This window comes from Heterodontus francisci, chromosome 8 (genome assembly GCF_036365525.1).
Source record: "Heterodontus francisci isolate sHetFra1 chromosome 8, sHetFra1.hap1, whole genome shotgun sequence".
Classification (NCBI taxonomy): Eukaryota; Metazoa; Chordata; class Chondrichthyes; order Heterodontiformes; family Heterodontidae; genus Heterodontus; species Heterodontus francisci.
Window position 1 is genome coordinate 91,731,244 of NC_090378.1, and position 17,473 is coordinate 91,748,716.

Sequence of the window (17,473 nt, forward strand, 5' to 3'; positions counted from 1 at the left end):
TCTGTGGGGTAGAGAATTCCAGTCTTTCACTACCCTCTGAAAGAAATTCATTCGCATCTCAGTTTTAAATGAGTGTCCCCTTATTCTGTAACTATGTCCCCTAGTTCGAGATTCCCCCACTAGTGGAAACATCTTCTCAACATCTACCCTGTCAAGCCCCGTCAGAATCTTGTATGTTTCAAAAAGATCACCCCGCATTCTGCTAAACTTCAATGAATAAAGGCCTAAACTGTTTAGCCGTTCTTGATAAGTCAAACCCTTCATCCCAGGAATCAGCCTAGTGAATCTCTTTTGAACTGCCTCCAATGCCAGTATATCCTTTCTTAAATGCGGGGACCAAAACTGTATGCAGTACTCCAGGTGAGGCCTCACCAACACCCTGTACAGTTGTAACAAGACTTCCCTATTTTTAAACTCCAACCCCCTAGCAATAAAGGCCAAAATTCCATTTGCCCTCTTAATTACTTGCTGCACCTGCATGCTAACTTTTTGTGTTTCATGCAGAAGAACACCCAGATCCCTCTGTGCTGCACTTTTTTGGAGTCTCTCTCCATTTAAATAGTCTGCCTTTTGATTCTTCCTACCAAAGTGCATGACCTCCCACTTTTCTACATTAAACTCCATCTGTCAAGTTTTTGCCCACTCACTCAATCTATCTATATCCCCTTGCAGATTCCTTATGTCATCACAACAGGCCCTCCCACCTATTTTTGTATTGTCAGCAAATTTGGATATATTACACTCTGCCCCCTCCTCCAAGTCATTCATATGGATAGTAAATAATTGAGGCCCTAGGACTGATCGTTGTGGCATTCCACTAGTTACGTCTTTCCAACCTGAGAAAAACCCATTAATCCCAGCTCTCTGTTTTCTGTGAGTTAACCAATCCTCAATCCATGCTGATGCATTACCCCCAATACCGTGAGCTCCTATCTTGTGCAATAATCTTTTATGTGGCACCTTATCAAATATCTTCTGGAAATCCAAATACACTACATCTACCGTTTCCCCTTTATCAACTCTGCTTGTTATATCCTCAAAGAACTCTAGCAAATTTGTCAAATATGATTTCCCTTTCACAAAACCACGTTGACTCTGTTTGATTGCATTAAGCTTTTCTATATGTCCTGTTATTTCTTCCTTAATAATGGACTCTAGCATTTTCCCAACGACCGATGTTAGGCTGACTGGCCCATAGTTTCCTGCTTTTTGTCTCCCTCCCTTCTTGATCAGGGGCATCACATTAGTGGTTTTCCAATCTGCTGGGACCCTCCCGGAATCCAGTGAGTTCTGGAATATTTCCACCAATGCCTCCACTTCCTTTAAAACCCTTGGATGCAGGCCATCAGGTCCTGGCGAATTGTCTGCCTTTAGTCCCATTACTTTGCCAAATACTTTGTCCCTCGTGATAGAGACTGTTACAAGATTTTCCTCCCATTAGTTCCTTGCTTATCTGGTATCTGTGGGATGTTTATAGTGTCCTCCACCGCGAAGACCGATACAAAATATTGGTTTAAATTATCTGCCATTTCCCTGTTTCCCATTATGATTATTGTGCTGGCCTATCTTAGATGCTTTTGAAAATGAAAGGGAAAGCTCATAAGGACAAAGAATTGAATGTTAAGGAGAGGAAATGTTCTGGACAGAAAAGAAACTATACAGAAATTCAAATGAAACAAATACACTAAACAGAAAAAAGGACATAGCATTTTGGAAGGCTTTATACTTGTAGTTTTATGAATAAAGGAAATGGAGTTAAAATAAAATGAATATACAAAATAAACTGAAGGATCTGCACATACTTATTTTGTGTATATATATATATGTATTATTTATAAATATATATATATATATATATATATATAAATAATATATAAATATATATACAAAACACAAATACACATGTTTAGTTTACTTGGAGTAAATAGCTTTACATCACGTGTGCATTCAATAGAATTTATATGGTGTATTTGATGTACAGATAGAACAAAATTCATAGAATTTAATAGCCTCGAGTCAGTTTGCATTTATGTTGATGCAGGCCCAACAGTAGAGTGTCATGAGGCAGAAAGTTAAGGTATAGTGTTTCAAGTGAAAAATTTGTTCTCACAGCAGATGGGATCATGTTGGATTACATTGATTGTGAAATTTCCTGTGTGAGCAGCAGAAGGTACAAGATGGTTGATGAGGTTGGGTTGAGTGTTGGAGAGATATAAATTAGTGGAGGAACAAGAAGAAAACAAGGAGCTGTGGAGTGGTTAGCAGTAGTCACATTGATGGTGGCAAGTGAGTATTCGAGTGAAGCTTGGGTTGAGTGATGGGCAGTAACAAAATTTTAGGGAATAGAGGAGACATTTAAGTTGTGACTTAGAGCATTTGGTGAATGCGTGGTGCTCTCATAAGCAATTGATAGGATGAGATGTGAGCTGGAAAGGGCACTAGGATGATGAAAAATTGCACATATTTGGATAATCAGAAAGGAGAGAGAAGGGAGCTGTGGAAGGAGTAAAGATGAGGCATTTGGGCTAAAAGGATAAAAGAGTCAGTCAGAGGGAGCAGGGGGAAGCAGTGTTGGTTCAGAGGGTATGGTTGGGAAGAAGAATAAAGGAGAATCTTTCTCCCCCTCCTATAAAATATTTAACAATTTACAGGACTATCCCATGCTATACTGGAAAGCACTCTTTGTTAGCAAATAACAAAACAAGGTTTCTCAGATTGGGAACGTCATACAAACTGTCCCTTCACAAAAAAAGCAAAATCCCTAACTTTCTTTCCCCTCCATGTCATAACCATTTATAACTCCCCCATCAGTCACCCATAAAGGCTTTAAAAAGTGCTGCAACAACTTAAAGCCAGTTTCCACTCACATTGGGTTCTGAATGTCTGTTCGCACAGGGACCAAAGTTGGGTGTTTGGGACTAGATTTCCTGGAGGGGGCTTGGTGCTTCAGCAGGTGGCAACACCACAACAGAAAACCCATATTCAGGCATGACAAATAACGTAATTAAGGGAAACTAGTTATGAAGTGTGCAATATATGCAAGACTTTTAGTGCATCAATAAACATGTGCAGCATTTGCACAGATCCGGCTCCTGCTTTGCTTCATGATTAGACAGAATTTGGCAATTCACGATCGGCGACTGTAATCTGCAGTCCGCGTGCACAGACTGCTATATGAACAGCTGAACTGTTGAATGTACTGCTAGATGCACTAATCTTGGATTCAAAGCTTGTATTTTTTTTTTTCCTCAGTCCTTTACTGGAAAATGAAACCAAAAGCTTCAGAGTTCCGGGAAATCAGAACTGGATGGAACCAGGTAAAACAATCATTTCATCAAAGACATGTGGCAAGAGGCTCAAGTTTCACTTTATAAGATTACAGACTGCAGGGTTGAAGCAAGCAGCAAGCTATTGTTTTTAAAAAAGACAAGCTGTTGTGACTGGAACCTGTTTTCTGGGAGCTAGCCCTTGGCAAACATGAGTTGGTACAGCTGCTTCCAGTGCCTTAAAGAGTTATTAGTGGAACCATGCCATCAAGACTGACGTGAGCAGGGCCGAGGACACTCGAGGGACAAGAAGACCGAAACACTGAAAGGAAGACTGCAACGCTAGCCATCGACGAGAAAGTGTCACATCTGTGTCTGCATCTTGGAAGAGGGGATCTGGAGATCTACCTAAAAAGTTCAAAAACTGAAGGACTCTGTACCCGTAACTTTTTTTTTATTCATTCATGGGATGTGGGCGCGATGGCTAGGCCATTTATTGCCCAATAACTGGTGCTAGCTCTGCTGAGAGGACTGCCCAGAAGATCCGTGAGATCTATCTTTGTTGCATCTGGTAACTAACGTGTAATCGTTAAGCTATATCTATTTATATTAACTGTGATTTAACTGTTAGTACATGTTTGTGTTGGTTTGGTTTGAGTATTGAAGTAAAATTGATGAAGTGAAATCTTGTCCGTTTGCTTTTGTTTTTCTAAATTGGGGTTGGTCGGTGGATTGGATTTTTTTGGTTTGTGATAACAATGTTCATTTGCTGATATCAGTCTATGGAAACAGTAGCAAAATCTCATTAAAGTGGGGGTGCCTAGCATTTTATGGTGAAATGTGCCGTCTATTCTTCCTTACCTTCCTGAAAATGGTGCCTATTTCTAGGATATGGCTCTTCAGGTATTGACCCTCTAGTACTTGGCTCAAAACCCCTGTATGCAAGGCAGTGAATGGCAGCAGGTTAATCAACCATTGTGGAATCCACAGCGAACCAGTCCTTGAACAAAATACACCACACACATTCCAGCAGGGGTCACAAGGTGCTTTGCAGGAACAGGAACACAGGTGCATTTTTTCACCACCTTAACATGGGGTCACAGACCAGCTATAATGGCCCATTACTTCCCTTGGCAAGATCAGCTAATTCAGCATGGATCAACCCTTAGACCTTCCTGGTGGCTTAATGCCACACCAGACAGTTCGTTAAAGTTCTGGTAGTTTATCAGAGGTGATCTTGCAAAACCACAGCAATTCTTTCTACTTCCCATGTTTACTGATTTCTTAAGGCAGATGTGAAGGGCACTGTATCAATGCAAATTCCTTCTTCTTGAAATATGGTTAACCATATTCTATATTGCGATTGCTAAGCCCGTTTCCCTCCCTACCAGACTGAAAATTCCAAGGAAAGCCGTCAGAAAGTAACACTCACAATCAGTTACACAGATACCAGCTGGCCTTTTGCTGGCAGTCTATGGTAATTAGTTTTCTGTACTTGAAACTTCTTGTAAATGTAGGTCCAAAAATGAGAGCTCTGGGCAGAGAACATGGGCCACTTACAGGGAGCAGCAGATATTTAGTAATTAATTGTATCTCTGACCTTCCATTTATTTAAGAGGTGCCATGATAATTGAGTTTCAAATAAGAAATTGTTCACAAAAATCCAAATCAAACGGGTCAAGTACCCTGAAGTATACTGTACTGCCTTATACAAAATGTCATTGGGTAGAATTTTGAAGGAAGGTTCTTAAAACAATGGCCCTCCCCCCTCCCTAAAACAATAAAATTGGCTTTACAGTTGAATTGAGGGATGGTAATTACAACTATTTACTTTTGTGGAGGTTAAAAGCTCACGCAGACTGGTTGGGCCGCATGGCCCGCTTCGGTGTTGTAATTTCTGAGCATTGCTACGTGCTTTTCATGGACATTCTCACTCTCTCTTTCATGTATTTGTTAAATGTATTTGCATTTGTCTAATCTTCAAATATTCCCTGACTTCTTTTATTTGCCTCCCTAATGTTGTTTCCATTCTTTGAACCTTTTTCTTCCCCCTACCCCCAGTCGTGCTTCTCACAGCATCACTATCTGCAATAGTAACCGATGCGTGTCACTGTGTATTTCCATCAGGAAAGGGGCTAGGTGATAACCTGTGTTCGTCCTCTGTTGATGTACATGAGCAGTCCAATTCAGAAGCTGTGAAAGGAATTTTGTTAAAATAAAGTTTCACAGCAAGGTCATGATCTTTCTCTGGAGACCATTTTGGAAGTGTTAGCTCGACTTAATCTACAGCCTTTTTTCCATAAAATGTGCAATGTAAATTAAAACCTTATTCTAAATCATATTTTAATTTTAAGAATTGCAATTAGAAAAATGTATAAAACTAAAAAAAAAAATGCTTTTACTACTACAAGATGATTCCTAAGGCAAGTGGTATGAAGCATCATCTTGGCGATATTAAAGGAATTCCTAATCGGCTTGCTTTACGGGCTGCTGTACAGGGTGTGAATTACTGCAAACCTGACTTATAAACCTGATGAAGTTTACATGGTAAACTATGATGCTTTTACTAACAATTCATATTGTACACAGACTGTTTCCTAATGATAAGAACTATGATGGGAAAAGTCCTTCGAAAAGGAGCTACTATAGAACAGAAGTCATGGATTATTGAGAGGGAATCAATAACTTTTGGTGACCATTTTTAAAAGGGTGTTCAACCCTCCCTCCTCAACCCCACCCAATATGAATGTTTTGAGAGTTGGGTGATTTTCACCATTTGTTATTTATAGTGAAATTGTAAATATGTTTCTTGATAAATGTGTTTAAAATAATCATAAATAGCAAACAGTGGAAATATTACCACACAGTCACAAAAACAAGAAATGCTGGAACCACTCAGCAGGTCTGGCAGCATCTGTGGAAAGAGAAGCAGAGTTAACGTTTCGGGTCAGTGACTCTTCTTCGGAACTGACAAATATTAGAAAAGTCACAGGTTATAAGCAAGTGAGGTGGGGGTGGGGCAAGAGATAACAAAGGAGAAGGTGTAGATTGGACCAGGCCACATAGCTGACCAAAAGGTCATGGAGCAAAGGCAAACAATATGTTAATAGTGTGTTGAAAGACAAAGCATTAGGACAGATAAGGTGTTAACGGACTGCATATTGAGCAGCAGCAATTGCAAACATGAAAATAAACAGTGGGTAAGCAAACTGAACAAACTAAGACGAAATGAAATAAATGCAAAAAAAAGGTTGTAAAAAATGTAAAAAAGAAAAAACAACTAAAAAAACAACTAAAAATGAAAGTAAAGTGGGGGGCTGTCATGCTCTGAAATTATTGAACTCAGTGTTCAGTCCAGCAGGCTGTAGTGTGCCTAATCGTTAGATGAGATGCTGTTCCTCAAGCTTGCGTTGATATTCACTGGAACACTGCAGCAATCCCAGGACAGAGATGTGAGCATGAGAGCAGGGGGGAGTGTTGAAATGGCAAGCAACCGGAAGCTCAGGGTCCTGCTTGCGGACTGAGCGGAGGTGTTCCGCAAAGTGGTCACCCAGTCTGCGCTTGGTCTCCCCAATGTAGAGGAGACCACATTGTGAGCAGCGAATACAGTATACTACATTGAAAGAAGTACAAGTAAATCACTGCTTCACCTGAAAGGAGTGTTTGGGGCCTGGGATAGTGAGGAGAGAGGAGGTAAATGGGCAGGTATTACACTTCCTGCGATTGCAGGGGAAGGTGCCATGGGACGGGGACGAGGTGGTGGGGGTAATGGAGGAGTGGACCAGGGTGTCGCGGAGGGAATGATCCCTTCGGAATGCTGACAGGGTAAGGGAGGGGAAGATGCGTTTGGTAGTGGCATCACGCTGGAGGTGGCGGAAACGGTGGAGGCTGATCCTTTGGATATGGAGGCTGATGGGGTGGAAAGTGTGGACAAGGGGAACCCTGTCACGGTTCTGGGAGGGAGGGGAAGGGTTGAGGGCAGAGGTACTCGAGGCAAGCTCGAGGAACAGCATCTCATCCACCGATTAGGCACACTACAGCCTGCTGGACTGAACATTGAGTTCAGTAATTTCAGAGCATGACAGCCCCCCATTTTACTTTCATTTTTAGTTGTTTTTTCTTTTTTACATTTTTTACAACCTTTTTTTTGCATTTATTTCATTTCATCTTAGTTTGTTCAGTTTGCTTACCCACTGTTTATTTTCATGTTTGCACTTGCTGCTGTTCAATGTTCAGTCCGTTAACACCTTATCTGTACTAATGCTTTGTCTTTCAACACACCACTAACATATTGTTTGCCTTTGCTCCATGACCTTTTGGTCAGCTATGTGGCCTTGTCCAATCTGCACCTTCTCCTTTGTTATCTCTTGCCCCACCCCCACCTCACTTGCTTATAACCTGTGACTTTTCTAATATTTGACAGTTCCGAAGAAGGGTCACTGACCCGAAACGTTAACTCTGCTTCTCTTTCCACAGATGCTGCTCGACCTGCTGAGTGGTTCCAGCATCTCATGTTTTTGTTTCAGATTTCCAGCATCCGCAGTATTTTGCTTTTATTACCACACAGTGTTCTCTCTATTATCCCTGGTGGGCTCCGAAAGGAGAATTTCCTTTGTTTGGTGAAAAAAACCAAAATCTGATGTTGACTGGGCATCATCTCCTTCCACCTACACAACTGACTTTCGCCCTTCCATGTGTTACTGTCACTAAGCTGCCCTACTTTCATCATTTGCTTTGAATCTCTCTTCACTTACTTTGTGCTAGTTGCTATAGTAAACAAAAACTGCTTTCAGATGTGGGAAGCTAGGATGGCTACATTTTAAAATATTACATAACATGCCCAATTTTTTCTGAACAATATGGTGATCAAGTTGTTTAAAGGCAGTTTACTGTGCCCAACCTGAGTCACCATGCACTGCTCAACTGTTAACAAAAATAACTGCCAGTGAATACTCACATCAACAGTCACCTTGAGTTCAGAATGTAGCCAGGTGAGGCAGTTGGGCGCTAACGGCTGCTGGATAAACTGGTGGCTTTCTAATTTAAGTGCTGGCATTTCCAACAATGTATTTCCTGGAGCAGAGCCAAAGCATTAGCAGTACTGTTCAAACCCAGTTCCCAATTAGAGTTTAAAATCACAACACTGCATCTCCTAGTCAGCTAGAATTGAGTCCACTGCTTGTTGAACACAGAATGGTACATGGAGAGTTTACACTTGACTTTACACACAATCAGGTTTCTGATCTCAGTTATGCTGCTCTGGGGAGATGCAGAATAAAGTCACTGGCCGTCCCTGCATATCTCCTAGGAGTACTAAAATCTTGGGAGGTAGGTTTCCTGTCAGCCTACAGATGACGTATACTGTACAGAGACAAAACTTTAGAAGAGAGAATCACAACCTTCAGAGACTTCTCCCCATAAGAAATGGGGCCACTGAAGTACCTGCATTTTTTCCCCCTACTAATCCTTGTTGATTTTCAGGAATATGGACACTAAAAACATTAAACTTCTTGCAGGATATTATATAAAGGTTTCTACTTTTATTAAAAAACCTTGTGCTACAAAAACATCAGGGTAACAGCTAATTGGCTTTCAATATTTTAAACCTGCACAGAACAGTATGCAAGCACTGCAACTTTAACTTCTGAAAAACAAGTTCTTCTTCCAATCTTTGTCATTTAGTTGTCACTAAGATCAGTGACCAAGATCTGTATGAATCAGACAGTAACATGAAATGCTACCATTGACAGTGGTATTAAAACAGTTAACTGAATGATAAGTTTTAAGTTAATTGAGAGTGTATTACTCAGTCCAGCATCTAAAAATATACATACCAGTCTTGTGGCAAAAGTTTAAGAGGTTGGTCTATCACTCGGTAAGGCACTGTTACACTGATGGCGGCTCCTCCTGGTTGTACCTGGTCCTTTCGCCGTTGGATCAGGATTTCATTTTCCCGCTGGCACCCTTGCTTTTTCTTCTCATCAGATGGGAAAAATCTGATTAAGAAACATAACAGTTTAGCAAAACAGTTTTTCGTAAAATCTTGCTGCACTTCTCAACAAACTGAAGGCAAGCAAATAAATCATTCTCTGTTGAAGTTAGCTTTTTGTTACAAGTGTCAGATTGGCACAGCAGTAGCACTCTAGCCTCAGTCAGAAGATTGTGGGTTCAAGTCCCACTCCACGATGAGACCGACACTTTATTGCATTATAGATGGACTGCCGCATTGTGGGAGGTGCTGTCAGAAGAAATTGTGGCCCTACCTGTCGATTCAAGTGAATTCAAAAAAATCCCATGGCACTATCCAAAGAAGAGCAGGGGAATTCTCCGTGACCTGGCCAAGATTTCTCCCAAAAAACACTACCAGAACAGATCAACTGGTCGTCTATCTCCTTTGCTGCTTGTGAGACCTTGCTATGTGCAAATTGGTGGCCATATTTATCCACAAAGTAACTCACCAAGACTCCTTCGAAAGCACCTTCCAAAATCACGACCTCTACCAACTAGAAGGACAAGGGCAGCAGATGTATGGGAACACCACCACCTGCAAGTTCTCCTCCAAGTCACAGACCAACCTGACTTCGAACTATATTGCCATTCCTTCACTATCACTGGTTCAAAATTCTGGAACTCCCTTCCTAACAGCATTGTGGGCGTACCTACACCACATGGACTGCAGTGATTCAAGGCGGCGGCTCACCACCACTTTCTCAAGGGATGGGCAATAAATGTTGGCCTCGTCGGCGATGTCCACATTCCATGAATGATTAAAATAAAAAGTGACTACACTTCAAAAATAATTTGTTGGCAACTGGGTGCTTAGGGATAGCTTGAGGATGTGAAAAATGCTGTATAAATGCAAGTTTTATTTTTCTTTAAGAGGCAGTTTACCTAGTCAATTTTATATACCTTTATTCAAGAGATACACATGCATGAAAAGTAGATTTTGAAACTAAAAATTAATTCAAGATGTTGGGAAGCAAGCAATTTTTTTCCTTCAGGACAGTAAAGAAAATCTAGAGAAAAAACACTGGCTATGCAGTCAATTTTATTTTTGCACCCACATCAACTATTTTGCATGCACCTAACTCTCGTACTGAATTAGCATCTCTGCAGTTCCCTCCTGAACACTTCAGCTAAGTTAGCATATATGGCACCATGTGAAAATGCATTCCATAAAGCATTCAGAGATTGCATCTCAAAATTTATTTAGCTTATGGTCACATAACCAGATTTTTATCAAGGTTTACTTTATTGAAACTCACTTGGATCAAGTCTCTCCCTCTCCCTTTCTAAACTTGTTTTTTCAATGAAGATAGAATAGATGCAGCTTTCTGTTACTCCTTAATTTAAAACAGATAGGAATTCTTGCCTTGTCTGTACATGTGGTATAACTAATACCTAATAGGGTACATGTTCCCCAGAATATCTTATGAACCTATTAACATTCGCCATCATTCTAACTAATTGTCGTTGTAACTTGTAATCTATTATGATGATGCTTTCAACATTTGGTCAATAAGCACAAAGATTTTTACTGATGCATTGTACTCAGTAACTTACCGTTCATATTTTATATTATCTCCTTCGTTCTGTAGTACCAATATGGATTTGTTTTATTAGCAATAAGCACAATATGCTATTTCCTCAGTTAAGCCTTTGCAGATTCCAATTTTCTTTCCACAGAACATCACATTTCTCCAACATGGTAGAATCCATTACCCATCCAGTTGATGTCTGCTTTGTATGCAGCTGTGCCATGTGTCACTGATTTTTGATAGTTCAGTTCTCAATGACAAAATTAAAAAACACACTAAATTGTGTCCAAGGTGCTTTGAAAGTGCCCTCCAGTATTAGGACTTTCCATCTTTAGAGACTGATAGGAGTTTGAAAATCAAGTGGGTTTCCAGAGAAGTTCTGCAAAGATTTTCTTCAACACAAAAAACATGAGAAGGGTCTTTATATTGTGCAATGGGTTAGCATAAATTTAATGTGTGAAAACTATGTACAACCTGCCAAGGAATTAATGGCAGAGAAAAGGAACTATAGAATTATCTAAGGGCCAAGTTGCACATCACAATGGAGGATGGGCAGGGGCTGAGGGTGTAAGGGAAAAATGTTATGGCTAAACAACATTTCTTGAGGGGACTGCCACATTTCCTTAACAGCTTTGACTGTATTGTGATATATAGGACAAAGGCTCATAAGAAGCTCGGAAAGCTGAATGGTGAACTCTTCTTCTGATTGAAGCAAAAACGTTAACAACAGACAAAGCTTTTTAAAAGAACAAAACTCAGCATGCTCGTTGGGTAGGTGTATTTTTGATAATGTGCAATAGAGACCATCATGTCTTTGCATATGCAAAGAACATGAATACTGAACTTGGCATAGCACAACATAATGCACACATTTAAAAATACGGAGACCACTGCAGGGAGATTCAGGAAAGAAATTGAAAGTCAAATAAAAAATACTATTGACTGATAAAATATAATTCTCTCACTAATTACTGGCAATTAAAAAATTCACAAAGATAAATCCTATTACAATATTTGTTGTTGCCATCATATGGGTACATAACTTATTCAACCATAGCAACCAGAATGTTTCCTTCATGGTGCACCAAGCATCAGGAATGTTGGTAAAATTCAAGTATCCAATTTAGCATTTACTGAAAGGTAAACATCAGGATCTATTGTACACCATCAATGCATGTACAAGAAAGCATTTTTGCTTCCTGCAAGCAGCAAATCATATTTAGTGCTCATGAAAGTGGGAACGAGATGGTTAATTTCTTCAAAACATAACTAAGATTGTTTTTGTTACGAATCCTGTGGAGGCTTACTGTTCAATATAAGAGCTCAAAGCAGCTGCATTGCTAGGCAGAGCACTGAAGGTTTGGAGCAATAGCAATTTATAGATTGCGCAAGTAAGCAATTCCATTGGTTTTTAACAGAAGGATAAAAGCCCACATACCTAAAATGAGTACAGTAGAGGTAGTGTGCAGAAACATTAATTAGTCCATTTGTCATAGCCTTCTCAAGTGAGACAGACAGTTGACATCTAATTGTAGAAAATCTGAGGTTATGAAATTTTCACTCACTAGGAACTAGAAATGCACTTTACATAGGCAACACTGAAGGCATTAGCACGTTCATTATATTTTTCAGTAGATAAGCATACAGGCTCAAGAAGTCATGTAGGCCTGGAGGCTCAGCTGCCATTGTCTCAATTTATAGGGCTAATCTGGTGGATAGTTGTGGGACAGGGATCCTTTGGTCTGTGCGGGAGGTTGTATTGGCACCAACTGTCTAGGCCACTTCATTACTGCTGTGTTGCTGTCTATGTGGGTCTGCATTGTTCTAAATAAAACAGTGTCTTCCTCTGCTGCCTAATTTCATGCAGAAGCACTTGTACAGCTTCAGTAAACAGAGTTTTCTGTTCTTTTGCAGACCTCGAGACATTCACACATTTGAAACATTTTACATCAATTGCTAAAAATCAATTTTGGTTGCAGTGTTCCCTTGAAGCTGCTGCAGGCCTTTAAATCATTCAGGAAGGTGCTTGTTCCCAAATGGCGAACTCCCAAACAGGTGTTGCTAACGCTAGGAGCTGAAAATGAAGATTAGAATTAGGCTGACCATGGAAATTATGACTGGGGTCAACCACTGCCTGTCGGGCAGGCACAAATCACCCTTGAACATACTTCAGTTTAGGATTTTATCAGTGGAAAATCCAGGCCCAAGTCTCTCTGAAGCTTTAATCCATTAATGTAAGCTAAAGCTGAACCCAGGTTCCAACAGTACATACAGACAACATTTTAAAACTCATTTGTCTCTATGATGTACTGGAGATTGATTTGAGCCCGCATATCCACCTAATAGTAATTCTGATGAGCTGTTCTGCTACTTTTCATGTTAAATGTGAGCTAGTTATAACAGCAGGTATTTTAAATAAGACCCTACTGTAGCACAGCAGACAGTAAATTCTGATTAGAACTACAGCAACATAATACACTTAGATATTCTCTATTGACAATTCACAAAATTGTAAATGTAGTATTTTGGTTTGACAGAATATATAAATTCAAGTCTCAGAGGTGCAACCTTTTCACAGCTACAATATATATCATACAGAATTTGGGAAATTAAGACAATTTTGACCAGTTGAATATGTTCTGTACAATTGTTACAAGTAAGTGGGTGGTAAACAGTACCTCAATTTTTTTCTGCCATTCAAATTTGGAACTGGTAGATCCCAATATATTATAATTAATTCATATTTGTTATTAAGAATGTGGCAATGTGCCTACTTTTCTTTGTTACGTTCAAGATACTACAAGGGCTAACGGAAAAATAAGTAAATTAATTTCACATGGAGCAACTGGCTCCACCCACATGGTAACGATAAGGGAGATCAACCATCAAGCCACTGTACTCAAGACAACACCGCTTCCACAAAGATCCCTTTCCCATTGCGTCCTCATGCGTTGTGGAGCCTAGTAATCAAGTGTACAAAACAAGTGCTCACCATTTAGAGTAAAACATCAGTTTCGAAAATCCAATTGCACACTGACCAGCAGCAGTTAGGCTATTACGACAATAACACTTGTCATATAATTCTACACTTCTCACAACTGTTTCCCCATCTGCTCTATTTCCAAATCTAGGGCCAGCTACACAGAATTAAAAATAAGACAATTTCAGATTTTTTGCATTTGTTATTAAGTCATATAACTAAAAAGCAATGCTAGCTCAATGGCCTGCTGCTGAGCCACCATTATATTTGGGCTGCAATTATTGAAAGAACATTTCATTTTAGTATATAGGATTTTCCAGATGGTGGTCAGCCTCTATAGAGAAAGAGGCAGTTCACTGAATCCAGCAGGGATAGTAGCCCATTGAGACTCAACACTGAAGGAGTTGTAAGGGGTGTTACAATGCCTATCCTTGGCATATCTCAGCAGTAAAGTACATTTATTCATCAGCTTTATAAATTTCCATTTAATATGCACATACAAATATCAATTTAAAGTTTAATTATTGTTAATTACACATCACTCCCATAAATTAAGTGTAATTAAGAGTAGATATTGACAAGATCAATTGTAGATACAAGAAGGAATTTAGTTCCAATTTTAAATTACACAGTAGAACTTGCCATCCTGCATTCCAAAGCAATGCATATACGGGCTTTACCCAATTAAGTTCTTCAAACAGTTGATGATTAAGTGATGCATCGTTGAATATATTGTAATTTCTACAACACTATGCAAAGGCAATGACAGATTTCATGACTGGCATGCATTGGGCTTTTGTGCTCTCAGCATTCACTAGCGTCATATCTATGAGACATCTGTCCTGATTACAGAGGTCTCTGACTACATTCCAATGTTACGCCACCCAAATATAATCAAGTAAATAAAAGGGTTGCAATCAAATTTTCACGAGAAAAAGAAAGAAATGAAGAGTCCACTGCTATACCTGTGCCCATTTCAGGTATTGTGCTACAGTATATAATTTATCTTTTAACAAACCATTACATCTTCCTTTAATCAGCCTCCTGCATTCAGCTACTTTGCTTAACTGGAAAGATTAAGTTATCTGTCCCATCTCTGCATGCACAATCAACACTGCCCTTGATTGAATGGATAGGTGGTGCTATAGTAGCAGGTAGCCCCCTGATGTAACTTGGCACTATATCTCATGACCTATTAACAACTCACCATCTGAAGTTCTGTTATAAAAGAGGCTGGGATTGCAACAAATATATCCCAGCCTGCAAAATATCATGACTCAATTTACAAATCTGCCCCTTCAACCAAACTTTAAGATAAACTATATCTTTTTAAATGTATTATCTATACCCTAATTTAATATTTCACTGATAAATGTTTAAAATATACATACCTAGTTCAGGAAGATTGAATCCATCCCGTTACAATGTTTAAGAATCAGTGCATTTAGATAGATTGTTTTTATGGTCCATTGAGTACAATGGGGCTATAAACACTTCAACATTTCTTTTCTAATGCATGCACAAGCCTAAGAATCATGAAATACATATTGCACTGTCAGCTGTTTTGGTATTTATAAAAAAAATTTTTCACTTTCTCTCTGGGGGGAAAGCCAACCTGTTTAGAGTTTTAAGACAGCATTACGTGCAGGAAAAGGCACTCAAACTTACTGAGGTGTCTAGGATTGTTATGTGAAAGTACATGGGGCGTACAGAATAGGGTTAAATCAAAAGTTGTACACAGTGGATTTATGATGAGTTGATGGTCAAAACTTTTTTTTAATATAACTAGGTTAGTTTTGAATGAAAGTAGTATCACGGATCCATCTATAACATATCAAAAATCATTAAGTCATAATAACATCCATCTAGAGGTGGTTGGATTATCACCAATTAGAATATAAATACAAACATCAACTAAAGCAAATTCTACAAGTAAAACATTGAGACATTACAATACAAAACAGGTGATTGGCCCCATCAGCCTGTGTTAATGTTCATCCTTAATGTGTAATAGTCTTATCATATTTTCATAAAAATCATATTTTTACACTTTATTCCAATTTGAAAAAAAAATGTTTAGTTGTAAATGTTCATGATTATCATTTTTTTCTGCTCATTCATTGGGACCATAAAACTTAAAATACTACTGGGCAGATTTCAAACATGGGAGAAGGTTGCTGTGCAAGAAAAAGGCAGAATTTTTTTTTAAAAAGGGGGTAACCTTTTCTGCGATTAATGTTATCAGATTTTAAAAATCATCTGCGTGTAAATTTCTGTAGAATATCGGGGAAGAGGAAAGTAATTATGTTGAACATTTATTTCCACCCAATGATCTTTGCTTAGGGAGCTTGAGTGAGCATCAGCTCTAGTGTGAGCTTACTCAACTCAGCTGCAATTTAACAGCCTGGCAACACTCACTGTCGAGTCTCAGATATTAAAAAATGTCCCTTGGGTGGGGCACCTTTGGGTGTACACTGCCTGTGGAAACACAATGCAGCCTTCAGGATAAGAGATGTGTGGAGAAAAAGAGTGAGAAAAGAAACATATTCCAAGGAACAGTAGTATATTTTCATAGGCATGAACAGCCGATTTAGGGAATGAGCAAAATAGTTTGCATGCTTGCAGTTATCAGTTACTAGAATTTTAGATGATGAAATGCTGATCAAATATACCATTTTACATTTTTAACAATTATAGAGTAGTCACAAGAAATGTCATGAGATTTCTCAAATGAGTATAATTGTTGCTGTCTGACAATCCATCTATATCCTGCAAAGGATTTAGGAACATTGCAGGTGACAAGAATTTTAATCATTTTTAATAAAGTCACAAGACCACTTTTAAACCCTGCTGCTAGTGCAATATCAAATGTGTGAAATTATTTTTGCAATAATTCTCAGTTCAGATTATGCCATTGTTTTGGTGTTTCCAAACTTTTCACTTTGTAAATAAGAGGCATATATAGTGGAGCCCTGATTATCAGTGCTCCTATTATTGATGATCCACAAAAAATGTTTGAGGGAGGCAGGTAATCAGCAGGACTCAGGGCTGCCCACAACTCTTGCAAGATGCTAGAAATTAGAAATATGCTTCAAATAAACCATGTATTTAACAGTCTGCCTGAAATAGGTAAAGGAACAGATTAGTGCTGTAAGTTTTGTTTTCCTGGAAACTGCTTAAGGTTTTCTTCCTCTAGAAACAAAGCTTGTGGAATGATTATTCTTAGGTGATGACAGCTGTACCTAACCCAAAAAAGGGACATGGTCAGACGAGGCCTCTGCAATAGTGGGAGAGCAACCAGGCAGGTACTTAAAACAAACAACTATACTACAAAGCTTTGTTAGGATTTTCAGTTAACCTTGCTTAATTAAGACGCTCGCTGAAATGCAAAAGTTAATTAGTGTGCAGAATTAGAATAGGAGTTACTTTAGTGAACAACACTATGGTTCAACAGTATAAGAAATAAGAACATGTCATTAACAGGCCTTCTGAACAGCTTTGGACATAAAAAAATGGTGATAGAAAAGATCCAGATAATGAAATAGCAGACAGTTATTTTGAAGGCCAAAGATGAAATGTTTCTGGGCAGGATACAACTGATCAGGGAGAACAGCTTGAGATAAGGAAAGGATAATGTAAGAGCCTGATTGATCAAGGGCAATGAGTATGTATGAAGGTTCAAGGTGGTA

At 39.0% G+C, this 17,473-nt stretch overlaps 1 protein-coding gene across 1 annotated transcript in view; it reads right to left on the reverse strand.

Moving 5' to 3' along the window:
• The window catches only part of cdc73 (cell division cycle 73, Paf1/RNA polymerase II complex component, homolog (S. cerevisiae)), a 455,163-nt gene that overhangs the window by 20,879 nt on the left and 416,811 nt on the right, over positions 1-17,473 (reverse strand). The window contains exon 14 of the mRNA XM_068037710.1: positions 9,101-9,262. Within this exon, the coding sequence (XP_067893811.1) occupies positions 9,101-9,262 (162 nt within the window). The remainder of the gene's footprint in view (positions 1-9,100; positions 9,263-17,473) is intronic.